At 44.2% G+C, this 22,727-nt stretch overlaps 1 protein-coding gene across 6 annotated transcripts in view; it reads left to right on the forward strand.

Moving 5' to 3' along the window:
• The window catches only part of FBXO25 (F-box protein 25), a 491,440-nt gene that overhangs the window by 127,798 nt on the left and 340,915 nt on the right, over nt 1–22,727 (forward strand). For all 6 annotated transcript variants that reach the window (XM_085610798.1, XM_085610797.1, XM_085610802.1 and 3 more), the window contains 2 exons: nt 5,045–5,219; nt 22,026–22,129. In XM_085610798.1, the coding sequence (XP_085466924.1) occupies nt 5,080–5,219; nt 22,026–22,129 (244 nt within the window). In that variant the 5' untranslated portion in view covers nt 5,045–5,079. The remainder of the gene's footprint in view (nt 1–5,044; nt 5,220–22,025; nt 22,130–22,727) is intronic.

Below are 22,727 nucleotides of genomic sequence, written 5' to 3' on the forward strand. Positions count from 1 at the left end.
GTATGCAATTACTCACAATTCTATGTGGACACGGTCTCCCAGTCACTGCTAGTGCTAGGTTATGCCTGACCGGCCGCCAGACCCATCAAGTGTTGCCTGGAAACTAATTGAAGGCAAGTGCTCGCTGGGCCGAGCCCAAGTGGATCTGGCTGCGCCTTACTATGAGATTAAAAGTGTTAGATCATATCTGTGGGACTTTTTAAAGTTTTTATTCTAGGGCGCCGCAGGGGAAACAGTTTATACCAATAAGACTCGCCAAACAGCTGTGGTGAGCGCAGACTTGGGAACGACCAGTAGCTGCACAAAAAGTACCCAACGCGCTTTTATTGTTTATCAATCTAGCGCCTCCTTGGTCATTCATTGTCGTAGGAGCTGCAAATGCGTTACTAATGCATTTTAGTGCAGTGATGTGGACCACCACATCAAAATGCGTTAGTCTAGCGCCTGATGCGTGGTACTTGGCAGGTCTGTGGTATGAAGCTGTGCAAATTTGGCAGTTTTTATTCGAAACAGTGTTGGTATTGCGGGGATGCACCTAGGCGTGGGGTCTAATGCATGGACCTACATTGATGTGAAGCCAGAAAAACGAATGAACTACTTCTAGAGCATATCTGGGGCACTACATAGATCTACCAATCACGAGCCTTCCCACTACATTTCTGGCTCCACTTCCCATGACACTTCTTCTTTTCTTCCTGCTCTTTTGGCCATTTAAGATGAGGGTTTCTTTTCTGTTTGTGGGCCTTTGTTTGGAGTATTCTTCACACACTACCAGTATGGTTGCCTATTGCTTGGGTTATTAAAATGGGGTTGGCTAAAGTCTTGCTTGCAACTCTGGCACTGTCTCTTATGTGCCGCAGGGAATCGTCTTTGTAGGTGGGATGTTAAGATTAGGTGGGGCCATGGTGCTGCTAGGCTATATTTTTCTCTAGGTTGTTGACATCTGGCTGACGCGGGCCACAGAGCAGGAATAATGAGCAGAGCTGCCTGGGAGACATGGAGGGGCAGCAGAGAAGTCGCCATTTCTTCCCCCCGGGCAGGCCTTCTCTCACTGCTCATTTGTTTTGTAGTACCTAAAGCACACAACCCCATTATCTACTAGGTCCTCCCTGCTCGGTCTGTCTCCATTGCTCTAGAATTCTACAGGAAACTGTGGTCCCTGAAAGCAAAAAGAGTTTAGTGGTACAATGAATATAGCCTCAATCGGTTCTATATTACAGCCAGTGTCCAGCCGGACAAAGGCAACTTTAATATACAAAATTTAGTAATAATAAGCAAACAGATGTAAGTTACATCTCAGTGGGATACAAGCCTGTATCCTACAACTTGCATATCGCATGGAAAATAAAGTGCGAAAAAATCTTTAGGCAATTTACAAGGATGTTTCAAGCAGTAAATACTTCAAGTAGTGAAACATCTGATACATATAAGGTCACCTTCACAGTAAATTACATACAGTATATATAATGTGTAAGGTGGACAACTGTGTCGACGGCGTTTCGATCCTTATCAGGGGGATATCGGATCATCATCAGGACTAATTAAATAAAATTGCCCGTATAAAAATGCCTCAAGGGTTCATAGAGTGTGAATAGAAGCATCAGGGGCACGAGGCGATCTGTAGAATCCCAGGTGTCGAATGACAATCTCAGGGGGATTTAAGCGGCGACGAGATTGGGTGGTGAACACGGCATCAGGGACACGGAAGGAAATAAGATGGGTCCCAGATGTTGCGTTTCAGGCTCGAGGGAATATAATGGGCGGCGACTTAGAAAATCCGGAGAGGAGTTTGGACCACAGTGGGGAATCCTCCTCGTGGGTTCGGGAGAGTAAAGTTCCGTGGCCGCATCTGCTGTAGAATGTCATGAACCTTAAATTAGGCCAGAAGGAGTCCTCACTAATGTCAGCCAAGGGCCCAGGACCTGGAGATGCACCTCTTGAGGACCATGAACACACTCCAATAGAAGTCAGCAAGGTTCAAGCAGGTCCAGTTGCAGGTGCTGGCAGGTCAAGTGCAGTAGATCAACAGGGAAGTGGCAGGGAGGCCTCTGGAGCTTATTGTATCCCTATATTTCAGAACAAGAGCTCAGCCAGCTGACCCTTGGAGAGCAGGTCAGGTCCTCTTTCTGTAATGTCCACAGGTCCTGGAGTGCACTGAAGAGTTGGTCTGAGGATCCAGTATTTATCCCTGGTGCCAGCTTTGAGGTGGGAGAAACTTATAGACCCCACCCCTGCACATCCAGTTCTTCAGCTGTATTCCCTCCCCCACTCCAAGAGATTTGGGGTGTCAATAGGCTGGTGTCTAGTACTTGTGATCCTGCCAACATCTAGTCCCCCTTTGTCTCATAGTCTTGGAGGAATATACAGAGGCCAACTACATCTCGTCATGTGACCCAGAACATTGGCTGCAGGCACCAAATGGTTAGGATAAGAAAATGACAAGTTTCTAAAAGTGGCAATTGTTACAATTGTGCCTTAAAATTAGTCTTTACCATTAAAGAAGGGTTTACATTACAACTGATTTGAGTGTAAACATGACAATCCTACCTGCTCCCAATCAAAAGTTCTCACTTATTAAATGTAATAAGGTAACCAAATGGGAGAGATGGACATTACAATAGAAAAAAGCAAATTTAGGATTTTTTCACTACTAGGACATGTAAAACGTATATTTAAATACAATGCACCGTAATCTACGGGCTGTTTGGAGCCCACCGTAGGGACAAAATATGTTTTAAATTAGTACATGATGCAGAGGCAGGCCTGAGACATGCTTAAAAAATGCTACTTTGGTGGGTGGCACAATGAGTGCTGCAGGCCCACGAGTAGCATTCAATTTACAGGCCCTGGGTGCATATACTACTACTTTACTGGGGAATTACAAGTACATTAAATGTGTCAATTGGGTGTAATCAGTGCTCCGTTCATCATCTCCTTGTGTTTGCTTTGTTTGCCCTACGTTGGCAGGGTATGCCTAGACGTGGGTCCTTTGCTCACTTTGCCACTGGATTCAAGCTCGCCTGGCTGATGATGGGTGTTACCCCGAAACCGGTCCCAGGATGCTTGTTTCCGGTTCAGGGAAGACCTGGCTTGGTAGTTCGGGCTGGACTGTTGCCATGAGGCACAGGGTCAAGACTGATTTGCATATATCTGGGTCTGAACTGAGGTGGCAAAGTGAGCTAAAGAACAATGATGGATCTGTGACTGGGAGGTGAGTGTCTGAAATATTTCAGTGCTCCATCCATCATCTCCTTGTGTTTGCAGGCCCACGAGTAGCATTCAATTTACAGGCCCTGGGTACATGTACTACTACTTTACTGGGGATTTACAAGTAATTTACATGTGTTATTTGGGTGTAATCCAGTTTTACCATATTTAAAAGAGGGAGCACAAGCACTTTAGCATTGGTTAGCAATTGTAAAGTGCAGAGTCCTAACAGCCAACAAAAACTGGTTCGAAAAACAGGAGGGCAGAAGGCAATACATTTGGGGGAAGACCACATCAAAGGCTAACAGGATTAGACAGATGCAGGAGCACAGAAAAGGTGGTAAATGCCAGAAGGGGGTTGTCCTAAGAAATTCACACAGGTTGATGGAATGCGAGCCACGGTCTGGGGGTTATGGATCCTGGTGATCCTGGTGCGGTGATGGAATTGCTCTCTATAAGACTATTCCCGCAACCGCCGAGTGGGCCAAATGGTATGGAAGGTTGAACTTCGGGACGGATAAAAGTGGTCCGGAAGGTTGAACTTTGGGACGGATTACGCTTTATGCTGCTTTGGTGCATTAAAGACCCTGAGAGCCCCTGTGATACGGGCGTCCAAACCCTGGATATGGGGTATCTAGTGAAGTGCTATGTGCTCATTGTTTGAGATGTTTGTGTTATATTTTATAAAAATATACATATTTTCTAAGTGTAGCCTTCATAATGTAAGATAAAATCTTTGTAATTTCCTGACCGCAACATTTGCTTAGAAATGAAGAAATTGTAAAAGAATACCTGCCCAAATGATAATGTGCCTATTCTTTACACATACTTAAAATCTCATAAACGTGTAAAATACATTGCTCACTAAATAAAATCTTCCAGACAAATGTTATCCTCCTACATTTACTTTAGTCCTTCACACATTGGGGATGGACACGCAGAATATAGTGTATATTTACTCCTCTTGATTTATATCCAGGTTTGGGGTAACTTGTGAATTTCTATTCGGCAGTGTGGTGTTGGTCACAACGTTCCTGGTGTACTTTCATATGGAAGCATTAAACACGCGTAAAGGTAGCAGCTGTGCTTTCGTTTGAATAACTGCTCAACAGTTCATTTGCACTTAAAAATTGATTTTTTTTCTCTCCAGGAATAAAAATATTGTCACTGTGTTAAAACTCAATTCATCTATACCCCACCAAATTTCGAGGCTCTTACATTACATTTTCCACTTTGGATAGGGAGTTACTCCTGCCTTGGGTAGGAGTTGATCTACCATATCCAGGACGTTAATATTCTCTACAAAAATTTGTGAATGTCCACAGACTCGCAGGGTTGTGGGTCTTAACCTACTTTCCAATACATCCCCCTCCTGGCAATGCCCACTACTTGGCTCTGCAAATTGATTATGTCACATGTAAAATTACAGCATAATGGTGTAATTTTAAGTGAACAAATCACTTTGAGAATGCAAGTTCTGTGTGCCTAAAAGATTTATATTTACACCCATTACAAGAGCCGTTTGTGTACAGAAGTTTGAATGCACCCTTGCGCACGCAAGTCTGACAGTCCTTTTTAAACATGTTTAAATGTAAACAGTAGTTGAGCTGCTATTAATAATAAATCAGTGTGTTATGTTGAATTGAATTGTAAATAGTTCTTTTGGGGGTGGGATGTTATGTAAAAATACAAAAGTAGACTGACAATCTTTAGTATGTTAATACCAATGCATGTAAACACAATGGGCTATAAGCTGTCAGTTGCACAGTTTGCTCTAACAGTGTTTAAACCAGCCATAGGAATAATTGCTTGTATTCTTCATTTTTTTAATGTATAGTTGATTGCATATTGCCTTTTTGCCTGTTGGAAATCATGCCATTCTTGGGCCAGGATTGGCGATCACCTGGTTGGAGCTGGGTGAAGACAGAAGATGGTTGGAAACGATCTGAGTTTTACAGTGAAAACTTTGAGAACGAGATTAGCCAGCACAACAACAACTTCAGTCAGCCCATGTAAGCTACATTATTATTATTATTTTGTAGTGAAGAGTTTTCTAACTGTTGCCTTATGCTTGCTCTTTAAAAATACAGTGTGCCTTATTATAGTTATGTCTTAGTTTTGGTTTTATAGCGTAACCATAGCTGGGAGTTTCTTGAAAATTCACACTGTTTACACTCATCAAGTGTTGATAATTGAAATTCATTGTTTTATTAAAGATGCAGAGGTGAGTATTATGAACTTCTTCCTTCTGTTAATGTTCACAGCAGCCAGAAATAAATAGACTGCAATAAATGAAAATAGAAAAACTATTATAAGAACTGCAAATCCCCCTGAAACACTGGGAGTAAAACTACATAGTGACTTGAAAACTTTCCAACCATTATCTATGTACAAGAAGGTAGTACTATAGCCTTTCTTCTTTTGTAAAGGGAAAAAGTAAATTCAAAGGGAAAGTGCAAACCATGAGAAATAGAAAAAGTCCAGTTATGAAAAGGAACACTTAAACTTGGACCCTCCTGAGGCTCAGCCGGGAGTAGGATAACTGTCTCTTTGCTCTGATTTTAACCTGTTGTGTATTACTTTTTAAAAAGCACCTACCCTGCTCTCTGACGCTGTTCATCGCATGCAGGCATCCCCTCTCAGCGGAGTTCAGCGCTGGAGAGGGTGAACCCTTGAAGTCTCGTCGGCCGCCATTCCCCGCGACGAGCAGAGGGACACGCCCCCTTTTAGGCCACGCCCCTTTTTACTCGTACAAAGCGCGCTGATCTGACAAGCGCCCCAGTTAAACTTGGACCCTCCTGAGGCTCAGCCGGGAGTAGGATAACTGTCTCTTTGCTCTGATTTTAACCTGTTGTGTATTACTTTTTAAAAAGCACCTACCCTGCTCTCTGATGCTGTTCATCGCATGCAGGCATCCCCTCTCAGCGGAGTTCAGCGCTGGAGAGGGTGAACCCTTGGAGTCTCGTCGGCCGCCATTCCCCGTGACGAGCAGAGGGACACGCCCCCTTTTAGGCCACGCCCCCTTGCCCTTTAAACATGTGTATGTGCCGGAAGCGCAGCGGACGAGCGCAGCGGGCGCGCCGATTGCGCGCCGAAGGCGCGCTTAAGGCAAGCTCGTCCGCGATCACGACGCGGCCGGGGCCGGTCCCCCTGCCCGATCCACCAGTGATATCACCATAACATACACTCGGACTGAGTTGATGTCCCTGAGACCTCCCCCTTGTCTGACCTGCCGCTGGTCCATCCCTGACGCTCGGAGCCCTGCCTTTGTTTGTAAAGTCTGCCACTTTTCCCTTCCTCCCCTCGATGAGACATACAGTACAGCTCGTGCTCTGATTTCCACCCCTACTCGTGGAGCCTGCCCTTCTTTCACTCTCAGAGCTGCGCTGATTAATTGCAGATCAGTGAGTAAACATGCCATCGACATCTGGCAGTCCCTTCGAGACAACAATTGGGATCTGCTTTTTTTAACAGAAACTTGGCTGAATGACACTACGAATCCCACCATCACCCTCGCCCTTCCGGAGGGTTACTGCATTGTCTGTGCCAATAGACCTAATGGTAAACAGGGAGGTGGCGTCGCATTAATCCATAAATCCAAATGGACGGCTACCTTCCCTCTATATGACCCTCTCGATTGTATAGAAGGCCTTCCTTTCAGTGTCCAAATCTCTCCGTCCACTTCCAGCTCGGGAATACTTGTCTACCGCCCTCCCCATTCTAATACCTCCCATCTGCCGGCCTTGGCAGACTATATCATCCAGCTTAGCACTCGCTATGCCGATTTCACTGCTCTAGGGGACTTCAATCTCCACGCAAATGAGGATTCCTGCTTGCACAGCCAAAATTTTATCTCTACGCTGGCGGCCTGTAATCTAGTGCAAATAATAGCCTTACCTACGCACAAAGCGGGACATACACTAGACATGATCTGTTCCAACCTTCCAAGTATTCGGGCAGCCTCCCCCATCCCGGTCGTTTGGTCGGATCATTTCCTCATCCCTTTTGAGATAGATATTTTTTGTTCCACTAGACCCACTATCCCCCCTAAAGCATCAGGTAGAAACTGGAGTCGTATCACCTCTGAAACGCTCCAGGAATACTTAAAAAATTCCCAACCTATCCCGTCGTCTGATCCAGACTCTGGTATTGACCATCTAGATGCCTGGATTAGTCCAGCCCTAGAGGCTCTGGCTCCACTTAAATCTATTAAAACCTACAGGGCTACACCTTCTGCACCATGGTACTCCAACGAGCTTCGTCAGAAAAAGGCCGCGTGCAAATCTTTCGAACGCTTATGGAGGCAGAACTATTCCCTGGATAGTAAAACCATCTATAAGACAGCCCTCAAAGAATACCGCAGAATGATCGTGGAGCACAAAAGGGACTACCTGGCTTCCAGAATTAAACACGCTAATAACGGTGCCAGGGAGATCTTCAGCATAGTTAGGTCCTTTACGGACCCCAACGCGCTGACTCGGATTCAGCCTGCCTCCCAGTCTTTGTGCGATAAACTTTCACAATTCTTTGAGGAAAAAATAGAGACCATCTATTCCACTTTCCCAATTTCCACCAGTGAAGACCCGAAAGAGGAATCCACTTCTCACATGCCCCAGTCCCCCTCGCTGATTGACTTTTCAGTCATCTCCGAAGCCGACTCTATGGCAGAACTACTCAAATGTAAGTCTGGCTCGCCCAATGACCCTTGGCCAGCCAAACAATACAAGAAATTGGCCCCCCTGCTCAATCCCTACTTGAACCATATCTGGAACGAATCCCTAAGAATGGGCTGCTTTCCCGCCAAATGGAAACATGCCTCCCTGATTCCCATTTTGAAAAAACCAAATTTGGACCCTGACAACCCCAGTAACTACAGGCCGATCTCTCTTCTGCCTGCCCCAGCTAAGATCCTAGAAAAACTGGTACATTCCCAGCTGGCGAATTACATCGAAACCAATGGGCTCCTACATGACTCTCAGCACGGCTTTCGGTCGGGCCACAGCACGGAGTCAGCCCTTGTTGAAATGGCTGACTCGGTGAGATGGTCGCTGGACCGGGGGTCGAGGGCGGTGTTAGTGCTGCTAGATCTTTCAGCGGCATTTGACACCGTCTCTCATAAGATCCTGCTGAGAAGACTGGGAGACCTAGGCATTGGCGGAACGGTTCTTAAGTGGCTCGCTTCTTACCTATGTGACCGCACACAGCAGGTATATACCTCTCCTTACACCTCCTCAGCTAGACCACTCAAATGGGGAGTCCCCCAGGGCTCATCCCTGAGCCCGCTTTTGTTTAATGTCTATTTTACCCCCCTAGCTAAATTGATTGCGCGAACTGGGATTAAATCCACCTCCTATGCTGATGATATTCAGTTACTTTATACCTTTGAGACTCCCTCCGCTTTTGCCTTTGATCCGCTGAAATCCTGTCTCAGAGACATCTCTAGTTGGATGGACTCTAATTCCCTCCGACTCAATGCTGGAAAGACAGAGATCCTGTTTTTTAACTCACCATCCCCTTTGGATTCCAATCTGTGGTGGCCAGCTGACCTGAGCCAAGCCCCCACGCCCAAAGACTCGGTGAGAAACTTGGGAGTGCGCTGGGACAATCAGCTTAGTTTTAACGCTCAGGTCCAAACAGTAGCAGCATCCTGTTTCGCAAAGATCAAGACGATTAACCGGCTTATCAACTATCTGCCGGCAGGCTGCCGTAAGACTGTGGTACATGCACTTATAACATCTCACCTTGATTACGCCAACGCACTATATCTTGGTATCACAGCAGGCCTTTGCCACAAATTACAGACTGTCCAAAATGCTGCCGCCCGGCTGGTCGAGAGAATCCCAGCCAGACAACACATCTCTCCCCTCCTCCGAAAACTACATTGGCTACCGATAGCCAAGAGATGTGTATTCAAGGCCATGACGCTGGCCTTTCGTGCTTCCAAGGGTAATGGCTCAGCCCACTTGAAAAGCACTCTGAAGCCGTACGTCAAGGCCAGGACATTACGTTCTAACTCCCTTCTTCTCCTGGAAACCCCAAGATTCAAACGTTCTCGTACTGGAGGGAAAACCTTCGAGGTCTGTGCCACTCAGTGCTGGAACAAGCTTCCGATTACTCTACGCGCATGTCAAACTGAAGTGGCATTCCGAAGGTCACTAAAGACCCACCTTTTTTCCTCATAAGGTTATCCTCTTTTTCCTACCCTCACTGTCTGCAAGTTTTACCAGCGCCAGGACGCCCCGTTGGGGCAGCTGTGCGCTTTACAAAACACACAAATAAATAAATAAACACCATCCAATCATTGACCTCTGAGATGTTATGATCCATACTGGGGAACTTTTGATTGAGTGGTGATTAGTTAAAAAATAGAAAAATCTATTAACTCAATGAATAGATCAAGGATGAAAGAATATTTAAATATGGTACACATCAGGAAACATGTTAGAAGTTTGTGTTCAATAAAAAAAAATCTATGGGGTGCGATAACACCTGTGCATCTTTAATAAAATTAGGACACATTTTATGTCCAGACTTTAGGCTTCGTATTATGCTGTTTTGAAGCAAATTCTCAACAGGTAAGGAAACATGAGCAATAGGCTTATGATAAACATTTTTTAAATGTTGATGGTGAAGCTCAAACAGCTGCTTTCAAAATTTCCACCAATCTTGCAACAGTTGAAAAAGCTTTAGCAGCCAAAGTTCTCCCAAAGAATTGGCTTTGAAATAAGAGATGTCGATACCTGTTTGGCTCATAATCTACTTGACCCATCTTGCCAAAGTAGCAGAGGAAACAGTAGTGTGTGGTTTGACAAAGGAAATTAGTAACTAAGAGGGGAAACAAGATCTCAAAGTGGCAGTTGAATTCTCATATTCCTTCAGACAGTGTGAAACACAAAACTGAGGATGTAAAATTTGGTTCTCCTGGAAGTAGAGAATAGGCACCCAAAGAGTATACTGCCTGACTGACCGATCCAGATCTTTGACGTCTGGCACATTAACATCGTAACTATCTGAACTGTAAATATTTCCTGTGAGAAGGATCAATAGGAATTGTTAGATAAGCATCCTTCAGGTGTAATCAAATCAACCAATGTCCTGATTTTAGACAGTATCTGGTGTGTTGGATATTTTCCATTTTCCAAATGTTTTAAACTGACGGGTTGTGGTTTCTTGCTTTTCTTTTTGACTTAAAAAAATATTGTTCATGACTCCCTAAAGATTACGGCGACTGTGCATTTACTCTCATGTGCCTATGGTTTCTTGGTATGCTTTTTTGATTGATGTGTTGATCACAGAAAGTTCTAATAAAATATTTTTTTTTTAAAGAATCCCTAAAGATGTAATATTGTTTGTTACATGTCTCCCTTGGAGAGTATATCTTGTATTTTATGATTTACAGCATGCAAACTGAGCTAGATTAAAACTTTGGGGGAAATTGTGTTATATAGGATTGGCAAAAAGTTACATCTTATCTGGCATGCTCATTTACCGTCCCCCAGGTAACCCCAAGAAATGGCTGTCCGCCTTTCCCGACTTAGTAGCCCCTTTTGTAATGAAGGCTGCCAACTTCACTCTTTTGGGGGACTTGAATTTTCATCTAGAGGACCCCCAGAACAATGGGAGCATTACCCTTCTATCCGACCTTAAAGCTCTCAATTTGTTATTACGAAACCAGGGGCCCACTCATCAGGTGGGTCACCTGCTAGATCCCATCTTGTCCAACCTTTCGTTCGACTGCAGTTTACCCGCCCTTCCTCTAGGGTGTTCTGATCATTATGCTATTCAACTTCAATTAGCTACCTCTGGGGATATTGCGCCTGTCCTCACGGGTGATCTAGGCAGTCGGAGGCCATGGAACAAGCTAGATTTAGATTCACTCAATAGTCTTCTAATGGCGAATCTTCCGGACGCCAATCTTCCTCTTCGATCCTTAAACTCTGCGGTGTCAAACTGGTTAGCTATGTCCATTAACTCCTGCCCGCCTTTGGTACCGAAACACAGTTTCACTCACCACCCTCCCGCCCCTTGGTTCACCAATGATCTTAAGACCATGAAATCCAAGTGCAAGCACTTGGAAAGAAGATTGCGTAAATTCTATGCCCCCAGTTGTAAGTCTTATTACAAAGCCGCCCTCAACATCTACCATTTGGCCTGCAAGGCCGCGAAAGCCACCTTTGTCACTAATACCATCAACAATTCACTGAATCGTCCTCGGGCATTATTTTCTATGGTTAAGAAGCTGGCAGGATCTAACACCTTACCTGTGCCTCCTGCCCTTGATGCGACTCAAGGTAACAATATTGCTAATTTCTTCATCACTAAGGTTGAGACCATATATAGCACATTAACTATCTCCACTCCCGCTAACACCGAGAGGCTTCTGTCTGGCACTACCTGTAAGAGCCACCTTCCCTTAACAGCCAAGATCTCAATATGGCCTCCTCTTGATGACGGATCTTTTTCTGACTGCCTAGCCAGGCTAAAAGCTGGCTCTCCCCTAGACCCCTTACCTGTTAACATCCTGCAACAGCTTTCACCAGATGTCCTTGGAGTTCTTAAAGAACTTCTAAACTCTTCTTTACGAGAGTCCTTCGTTCCCCTGGATTGGAAGCGTGCTATGGTGGTCCCCCTTTTAAAAAAGTCTGGTGCCGACCCTACGATTCTGTCAAACTTCCGCCCAATTTCACTGCTGCCTGCGCTTTCCAAAATTTTGGAAAAACATGTGAACTTTTAGCTTACAGCCCACGTGGAAAATTCAGGCTTTTTACATCCCTCCAAATCAGGATTTAGAACCCATTTTTCTATGGAGACCACCTTGTTGGGGGTAACTGAGAAATTGCGCTCCTGTCTTGACCGGGGGGAGACTACGGCACTCATTCTACTTGATCTGAACGCCGCATTCGACACAGTGTCACATACCATCCTCTTAAAGTCTCTCCAGTCGGCAGGAGTTGAAGGCCCCGCTCTATCTTGGCTGGCCTCTTTTCTCAGCAACCGCACGTTTCAGGTCTTCTCTTCTAACTCCTCATCTACTATCCGGTCATCTGCGTACGGAGTCCCCCAGGGGTCCACTTTGATCCCTTTGCTCTTTCTATGTGAGACCCCTGGCGACCATTGTGGAGGATGCGGGTCTATCCCTATACTCATACGCCGATGACACCCAAATTATCTTCTCTTTATCTTCCACTAAGGAAGCTCCTATATCTTCTCTTCAACTTGGCTTGCGTCGGGTGTTGGAGTGGATGTGTTCCAATCCTTTGAAATTAAACAGAGATAAGACCGAGGTCGTCATCTTAGGTAAACACGAGCATCTCTGGGGCCCCCAACATTGGCCCCAGGAAATGGGTCCCCTTCCCCAACCAGTTACCCAAGTTCGTAATCTTGGGTTTATCATTGATAACCATCTTTCAATGCGGCAACAGGTGGTTAGCGTTGCCACCACCTGTTTTACCATCTTAAGGTGGTTGCGGAAGATCATCTGGATGCTCCCTGACTCGACTAAAAAAACGGTAGCCCAGGCACTTGTTACCTCTCGCCTGGACTACGGTAATGTACTTTACTTGGGCGGAAGTCAGGAGTTACTGAAAAAGCTCCAGGTGGTCCAGAATTCCGCAGCTCGCCTCCTATGTCACGTCCCAAGAAAAACATCCATCTCTCCCTTTCTTCAGGACCTGCATTGGCTCCGCATTGATAGCCGTATCAAATTTAAGACCCTGTGTTATGTTTTTAAACTCAAACAAGGGACCGATCCTGCTTACCTTCAGGAACTTATCCATCCATATGTCCCTCTCCGGTCCTTACGTTCCTCCACTCAAGGCAATTTGGCAACACCCAGATTTAAATTAACCAGAATGGGTGGCCGCTCCTTTGCATGTCTTGGGCCAAAACTCTGGAATTCCCTCTCAAGTTCTTTGAAACACGAATCTTCCTACCTCAGGTTTTGCCGAGATCTTAAGACCTGGCTTTTCTCTCAGTGACTAGCTCACTGTTTACTCAGTCTGCATTAGTGGACATGCCTGCGCCGGGAAACCCTGTCAAGGGTAGCTGTGCACAATATGAATTCAATTTAATAATAATATCTGATGTCCACCATCATACTGGATTGACCAGTAGAACGACCACCTTTTGGTCAAATTCTTAATGGAATAACAACTGTGCCTTGTCAATAGAGGTGAAGGTGTTGACAATATTTGGATACTTCCTTTATAATATATTATTCGAAGAGAAGCCCCTGTGTTGAATCAGGTTCTGATTTTGCCAACTCTGTAAGACTAGGATCTATTTTGAGGAGTAGACCCTCTCGGTGTTCTTGGGAAATAGCTGCTTTGGCATTGCCTAATAGATATACGGTCCTTTGTGCCCAGCAAGTTCTGTAGTTTTGAATATATTTTGTTAATGGTCCCATTGTATCAAGACGTTTGTCTTGATAGGACAACTAGGCCCAATTAATGCATTTTCTGGGGTATTTCCTGTATTTCTTTAAGAATGCAAGTAATGTTGGATCTATTGAAGGAGTTAATAGTACTTGATCTGGAATATGAGGTCTGGGTCATCACAATTTAGTTTATTTCTTACTAGTTTGTCCATAGGTAGACAAATGTGTGCCTGGATGTAATCCAAAATGTGTGACAAAGTGAACAGTTCTGTAGAATTGGGGTAATATAAAAGATTTGATTCAAAAAGTGAATTACCAGCCAAATCTAGAATGTCAGAAACTGATTCAGAGCTTGGCTTCTCAGTAGAAAATTTTAAATGTATCCCATTTTTTTGCATTTTTTAGTCCAAACCAATTAAGGTTGTATTGTCAAAACTGTCAGAATTAGAATTCTGTGAACACAAATAACAAGAATCATCTGTATAATTTGTTTCATGTGTAGTGTGATATATTTTCCTTGTTTCTGAATTGACCTCCAATTAGGAGCGTCTATTATTAGATGTTAAATCTATTTCACGTGTAATTGGAGAACCTCCAGATTTAGTGCTGATGTTATCCATTGTCATAATTTAAATGTTTTTATTTACATGTTTCCTTGATTTGTACTTTGCCAATAGTTTTGTAGGAAAATGTTTTTCATATTGATCAATGTCCCCTTTTTCATGGCAGTAGTCCAAGGAAGAACTGCTTCCACCAGCAGCCAGGGTTTTTGCCTCTACTGAGACTTTGACATTTCTTTCCAACCTTTAAAAAAATGTCCCAATGGAGGAATTTACTGGCTCTTCCACAGAACTTCTGATAAAAAGTTCAAGGTTGATTTTTAAAGGCTTTCTCTGAATTAGTCATGTCAGACTCCATTGTAAAAGCATTGTAAAATGTTTTTTTTAATATGGTAATGTCTTTAAAAAAAAGAGAAACCAAGCTTGAATAACCAAATCATAACAAGAACTCGTACTTTCCTGGACTGACATGTAAAGGGAAGCAACATCGTCTTTTAATTAATTTGGGAGATGGGAGCAGAATTCTGAAGAAAAGCAGCCGGTAAGTAACTGAATCAATTCGTAAGAAAGGAAAATGTCAGTCAAGCATTTTTGTAGGAACGCTTATAGCCTAAATGACATCCTCCAGGGATACTTGAATGGGGATAGCATGATACTAACCTAGACCTGTCCTGCCCTTTTTGCTCTCAGATCAAGGAAGGTATTAATCACATATTTTTGACTGCAAAACTGAATCGATTTCAAAAGGTCTTTTTCCTATGCAGTGCAGCGCATGCGCGCTGTGTAGGCGAGACCTACAAATGATTGGTACTTTATCTGACTGCTAGGAGCTGCAAGAAAGAGTAAGTTTTATTTTGCTGCCTTCTTACATATGGATATTTGTTCAAATGTTTTGACGTCACTATGTAGTCTTACAGTGTCATGAGATTTGTAGTTCATTTAATAATTGATTTATTTTAATTTATAACAGCTGAATTCGTTTTTGGCTGTTATGAGCATTAAAGTAAGGAAGTAATGCACATTTTGAAGCCTCTGTCATTGACATAAAATAAGTGTCCACTATGCTACCCCTGGCTTGCCCTGTGCCCTCTCCTCGCAACATCTTCACTCTGGATACATGAAGGCAATGACTGGATCAGAAATTAGACTGTCCTCTAAGAGCAGTTTGGATACCACAGCCTTACTTGTCATGTAACTCCTCAGTCGCAGTCGGAGGCTTTTGAGTGTGTAAGGGCGATAGAAGGGTTATGCTTTTGTCTCAATGTGAGGCCAAAGTGTATTTGATGATTCTTCTGCTTGCATGTTGATGAACTGACTTCTAGCATGATAAGTATAGCTCCTATGACCCCCACCCCCTTCCCCAGGGCCACATCATTGCTTGTTTCCTCAATTACGGCAATCATGACCTACTGCTACAACGTTTCCGCAACAAAGGCCCCCGGGGCTATGAAAATGCCACTATCACGGCATACCCCAGTTTCACCATAGAGGTGCAGTGACGTTGTGGCTCCTACTACAGAGTCAAGTAACGCCTCTGGGAGTTGAACTTCAAATATGCTCTTCTTTTTCCTTCTAAACTCTGTGTAACTGACAGCGATAAGACTCATATATTCAACTCACCAGAGGATGTGGGGACCGGGCTCCACTCTAAAAATATGGTACACAATCCATCCGAGGAACAGACAGCCAGAGACTGGATAGTGCCCAAGTTAAGACAACGCAAATGCTGCACCCTCCTGACGAGACCAACAAGAGATCAGTTGATGGCGGAGCAGGCCTGTGCTGTGTCGGAGGCCTCTTTCTACAGTATGAACTCTTTCACTCTTCTCAATGCTGAGCACCCATTGTAGTTGGGATCAGACTCTGGGTGGCTCGCTCTTTTCGATTGCTGGGATTCACCAGGGTCTGAAAGTCACCCCCTGATCGGCCAATGTTTTGTAAGTGTAGAGCTCCAACCTATGAGGCAGCCGCCGACCAGGTGTAGGTAGACTTGTCATGGGCTTTCTGCCCCCTGAGAGGTAAGCGGCACTGTTCGAGAGGCTGGATGGCACAACTCCTGCTTTGGGCCTACACCTCGGACATGCTCAACACTGTTGCCGCCAAACCAGTGCCAAGATTGGCAATCCCGCCAGCATTGCCATGTGGACTTATTTGTTGATTGATTTTTTTTTTTTCCCTCTCATTTTGTTTTTGCTATATAATTGGGGGTTTATGGATGGGCTCTGTTAGGGCATCTGTCCTGGGGGGAATCATGTTGCTGTTTGTTATTGTTTATTAAGATGCTCTGAATATGCTCACTGCTGGCCCGGATGTTTTCCTGCTCTGTCCTACAAGGTCACCTGACCACACAGTGGAGGGTCTTCCTGGATTCCAAGTGCTGTCAGCAGGATACACACGGGGGCCTTGCATTCTTTACTTTTGGCCTACACACTACACTCCATGGCGGGTGCGACAGTGGACACTTGCATCCCCCAGTATCATTACCTGGAATGTGCGTGGCATGGCTACCCCGATTAAACGTTACCGTATTTGTGCATATCTCAAGCGTCTCCACGTGTACATGGCGATGCTCCAGGAAACACACCGCACTTCTCGTGAGCTGCATAAGGTTTGTGCAAAGTGGAGAGGGCAGGTGTATAGCTCATATACATCGTCCTTTGCTTGCAGGGTTCTTATATGGATTGCCCCTGGGGTCCCATTGTAGACACACACAGGTTAGCTGGAGAGGGTAGCTGCGTGCTCCTGGAGCCCACCTAGCCAGTGCACCTCTCACACTAACCGTGATCTATGCTCCCAATATACATTGGCTGTGATTTTTAGACACTCTTACACTGGTGCTGTTCATGGACCCGTCTTCTCCTGAACCATGGGGAGGTGATTTTAACTGTGTCCCAGACGTGGGCCTTGATCGGTGCAAACCCCCCTTCCCCTCTCCCGAGCAGATTCCGCTCATCGTGCTGCTCAGCACCCTAGTCAATGGCTCGTGTCTGCGTCTTCGTGATGCATGGCGGCTGATACATCCACTGGATCGTGAATAATTCTTTTGCTCACTGGTGCAGGATGTGCATACCAGGATAGACCTCTTTCTATGTGCTGACCAACTCAGTGCTCAACTGACCGGGGTGGAATTCCTGGCACGCCTTCTGTCAGATAATTGTCCACTGATGCTCACCCTATGCTGAGGCCGAGAATGCCCAGTTATACCCACTTGACGGTTGCAGGTGGATGCCCTGTCTGATCCTCCCTTCCGCTCAGACCTAGCACAGTGTATTGAACGCTATTTTGAGTTCAGTGATGGCACCGCTACATCACGAGCTATTGAAAGGGATGCTCACAAGGTGGTGGTGCGAGGCCACTGCTTATCAGCTTCCTGGGGGATACGACAACATTTAATGGAGGAATTATCGGTCATTGAGGGCGATCTTCGTTCTTTAGAAATATGAGTGGCCAACCATGTGGCCCCAGCTAATCAACTTCAGCAGTTATGCAAGCAATGCAACGAGGCCGAATCACTTTTGTGCCGACATGATCACAGGCGGCGGACAGCCCTGCAGCAAGCTGAAGGGGACTGCTCAGGAAGGTTACTGGCATGGCTGGTTCGTGAGGACCAACAGCGTGCTCCCATAGGTGCAATCCGCTCATCAAGTGGTGGACTGCTTACCGACCAACTAGCCATCAGTTCGGCCTTTCGAATCTAAATTTGGTCAGCAAGAATCGATGATAAGACAGTGTGACTATGGTCAAATTATTTCTTTATATGCTGAAGATGCCTTGTCTTTCTGAGGGATGTACGGTCTTCGCTTCCCGGTTTTATGCAACTGCTGGACGACTTTGGTGCGATTTCCGGTTTACATGTAAACTGGCCAAAAGCAAAATTCTGTTTCCCCTTGTGCCCCCAATAGTTATACATTGTGTGGACCCCGCGGAGACCCGTTTGTAATGGTGCCATGACACCTTTAATTATCTTGGAGTACAGGTTTATCATACCGAGAAGGACCTCAGGGAATGTTCAGAAAGCAGCTTGATCCATGCGCCGGTCCCTGCCCTTCTGGCGATCACTGCCCTGTCCCCACTGGGCCAATTAGCAATGTCCAAAATGCTGGTATTTTCCCAGCTACTGTACTTGTTTGCAGCCGTTGCCATTGTACTACCTAGAGGTTTATTTCGCGAACTCCATGGCTTTCTGTTAGAACTGATATGTAGCTCGAGCCATCACTGAGTCACACTATCCATGCCCCAGCATCCACTGTTAGAGGGCGTACTAGGGGCACCTAACTTCAAGTTGTATTATGCTGCAACACAATTACAGTGGTCGACGGCATGATTATGTGAACCACACTGCCCTGAAGCATTGTTCTTATGACCATTGTTGCAGGAGGTGAGCATCTATACTTTGCTTTCCAACGCAACCATCTGCCAACAGAGTGAGATCAGACAGATGTCGGTGGCCCGCTCTTGCTGGCGTTGGTACATTCAGCCCAGAGGCCCCCTCTTCCCATACTCTCCCTCGACCGCCATATGGGAACTACTGTGGCTGCGTCTTGTAGTGCAACGCACTGACTTGGCCCTGTGAATCATGTGGAGGTACCACACAGGTGACCTTTACAACGAGAGTACGATCATGACATTCAGGACATTATAGACACTTATGGGCTGAACGAAGGTCAGTTTTTAACTTTTCAATCCAGTCAGCATGTGCTGCGAGAGACCTGGAACAGCGGAGATGATGAACCACCTACCTCAGTAATCCTGAATATACTTTTGGTAGCTATTGGCACACTTCACTCTATTACGACTCTCTACACTTTCCTCAACATTCCCCCTCCTGACCATGCAACAACACCGCGCGCTAAGTAAAATGGGGTGTTGCAGCAGCCAGCCCGGGCCCATGCTCTTCAATTGGTAAAGGGAATATCCCACAACCCCAGGTTCCTGTTTACGCATTTCAGTTGCATACACCACGCTTACCTCTCCCCACAGCTTATCCAGCGCATGTTGCCGACACTCTCCCCTGAATTCCCCCGCTATAAGCTACAGAGTGCTGACTTTTTCACATGGTGTGTTCCTGCGTGGAATTGAGCCAATCTGGTTGTCGGTTACCACAACAGCGGCTGAGATTCCAAAACATACTGTTACGCCCACTTCTGAGTCCTGCTTGTTGGGACTATGTCTCCTTGCGAAAGGAGATGAGCATGCTCACCGCTTCATTGACCTGGCCTTTATGTTCAAATGCAACATAGCTATGGTGTGGAAGGCTCAATATATGATGTTGATGGTTCTAACTACAGTATAATGTGATGTTGGTAACTCTTCCGTCATATTGCTAACATTCTGTACCATACATGCTAATCTCTTAACATGCTTGGAGTTCCTTACTCAAATATTGTGTTGTAATATGAAAAACTTTAATAAAAGCATTTTTTTAAAGTGGAGCTCCTTATATATTGCTTAAAAACATGAAAGTGTCAAGTGGTATAGCTCTTCCTCAACAAAAATCCTTTTTAAAGCATAGTCCCAACATCCGGAAGCATCGTGTTTTCTGTCTAGGTGTGTTAATATGTTTTATTTGATACTGAGACTTAGTTCTTTGAATTTTTGTCTGAGATGTTGGAAGAACTATTTTTTGCCAATTCATTTTCTTACCTTGGATTAATTTATTAGGAACACACTATCTTTTGTATTTCTTTAAAAATAAATGTTTTTTCTTTTTCTTTTAGATGTAAAATTTCTTTTGTTGTCTCTTCTTTTTAATTTTGTTGCATTATTTGCGCTCTGGGTCAAGTAGCTAAAAGACTGCAGATAAGTTTAGCCATGTGACCAGCCCATCACAACCTTCGTCTTCCTATCTGCCGTTCCTCTCTTAACCCATTCTCTTACAGAACCTGTGAGAGTGGGTCCAAAGCAAACAGCAGAGGAAAACAAAGATGACTGCTGTTCAGGTGAGCTCTCGTCATGTGCCAGTTTTCCTTTATTATATACACACACACACGCACCCCATTTTCGCAAAACACGGAATCCCTTTCAGTCCCATCCACACATACATCTTTCACTCACTCCCTAGCAACCCACCAACAAAAACATGTTCATCAACTGAATTATGACTTGCTGCAGACATTGCTCACACCATTATTGCACCGAATCACAACTCAAACGAAACATCTCACATCCCCAAATACATCTTAGACGTCCTCACCCAAACTTGCTACAACATACAGCATATCAAAGCCCTGACAAGACCGGAGGAAGCCTCTCAGTCATCCACAATACTTCCTAGCTCTGGACCCTATAACATCCAAAGCATAAATTCTTGTAGTCGCTTTCCTGCTTCTCGCACATAAGCAAACTGACAAATCAACAGCTCTGGACCCTTTTCTTTCGGATGCCCTAGTTCACAGATAGGTGGCATATTGGCAAGAGATTGCTAAGAGATGATTTGCAGCACACCCTACCCCTAATAAGTGTGCATCTACAGTATTCCACCTATCTGAAAAACCCAGAACTTAAATGGGTGCAGGGAAAAGCAAATCCTTCACTCAGTCACTTGCCGTCTCTGAGCGACAACCCTGGATCCTATCCCTCCGCATTGCCTCCCAAACCTCTACTGAGGCTCAAAGATAATTATTATTTTCGGTTGTCATTTTAGAACCTGTGCCTTTATGACTCTTTAGCAGTTTCTTGTTGCTTCCTAGTGACATGATGTAGTTACTTTTTACTGTACATTTTTTATTCTTTTCACATATCTTAAAACATGCTTTTATTGTGCAGATGTTTATTTATGCTTTTGCCTTGTTGTTCATGGAAAATAATTTCCTCTGAACCAAAATCTCATATCAAGAAAACACTTGAAAATCACATGTTTAGCAAGTGTTAGACTTGTAGTAAATACCATGAACCACGATTATCCAGAAATGCAGGATTATTTTGAAGCAGAGGACAGTGGCAGAGAACACCCTAACTAAGGTGAACTCGTGCAGCCCTGACACATGGCTGTAGTTTGAGCATTGTCATCTCACCTGTGCTGACGCCCAAACACAATTGTGTGGGGGTCAAGTCGCAGGAGAGGGAGAATCCTGGTATCCTGGATTTAGCCAGTAACATTAAGGAAAAGGTTTGGGACGCTAATCTCAGTTCTGTTATTCAAATGTCAAGATAATAATTACGAAAGGTGAAAGGTTGGTTAATCTATCAAAGGAATTAGCATAATAAAATCGTAAACAAATGCATAGGCAAGTCCTGTCTGAGTCAAGCAGACTGACATATAGCCTGCCTAAAGTCCAAAGCTAAGTCAGACTGCATCTATGCTCCAATCCTCACTGCTCTGAAGCTAAAAGTAAAAATGCATAAAGATCTCTGGGCTGTTGCCCAATAGCACGTCTTTTACAATGTTTTACACAAAGACCACTAGTTTCATAGCATGACCTACATAAATGGGCGGTTCTGAAATGTTACTGGCATAGCAACAAATCAGACTTTTACATTATTTCACACATACTCGCATGTGATTTCCATTGGATAGTAAATACACATGTTTTATGTGCACAGAGGTAATAAGCAAGAATTTGAGACTTTACAATGAGCTGCTTCTGCATGTTTTATAACGGCGGACATAACCCTGCATGTTTAAAAGTTCTTCCTCGACCACGAAAGCAAATAAATATTATATTTCAAAGCAGAGCGAAAGGCACGGTAAACTGCAGTTGAACTTATATGAAAAGGCTCATATATGCCCTAAAGGAGACATGGTGTGTTTTACACAGAGAAAATAGAATAAATACATTTTTCTTTAAGCTTACGTGCTAAAAAATGAAACTTGTCTTGTGAGCTATAAATAATAGACATTAATACATGTATTGTTTTTTAACTTATGATACTTCAAATTTCAGCAACCTGAAAGCAGAAGACTCCGGCCTTTTCAATGAAGAAGACTGTGAATTTGAAGGTAGAAAAAGGAAGAAAGACCATTTGAATGAAAACACAAAATCTCACTGTAAGACATCTAATTATTTAAAAGGTTTTAAAGGTCTATACAGATGTTGAAAGTCATAAACTAATCTGCATCTCCTTCATTCCTTCATCATAGGATACAACCTATGATCTTGTGTGGGAGGGAAGTCCATTGTACAAAATGACTGTCATGTTCATGCTTAGTTTTCTCCTTAATGGCGTTGCACAGCGGTTCCATGAGGTGAATCATTATGTTGAAAAGAAACTGTGGACAGCAAAACAATGTTGCCCGGGTTACCTTTGAGAAACAAATGTTGGTTCCTGGGCAATTTGATTGCTGGGTGAGACCCACTGACTGTGTTTGAGTGTATGTGGTCTTTAAAACAAAAAAAAAAATGTCTGACTCTCTCACCAAGGTGTTATGCATCATCATAAGTTGGTCTCATCACCTTTATTCGAGAGGACTTGGGTGGTTGTAGTGAACTTGCTTTTTAATGAGGTCTGGGATCTAAAGACAGTGTTAAAATATCCCTTAACATAAAATCCATTCACTATAATTTATTTTGGTGTATTTTCCTGTGTGAGATATTAAAAAAATAAATATCCAGTAATGTAGGGGATATGACTGTCCCCTGGTCCCT

This window comes from Triturus cristatus, chromosome 6 (genome assembly GCF_964204655.1).
Source record: "Triturus cristatus chromosome 6, aTriCri1.1, whole genome shotgun sequence".
Lineage (NCBI taxonomy): Eukaryota > Metazoa > Chordata > Amphibia > Caudata > Salamandridae > Triturus > Triturus cristatus.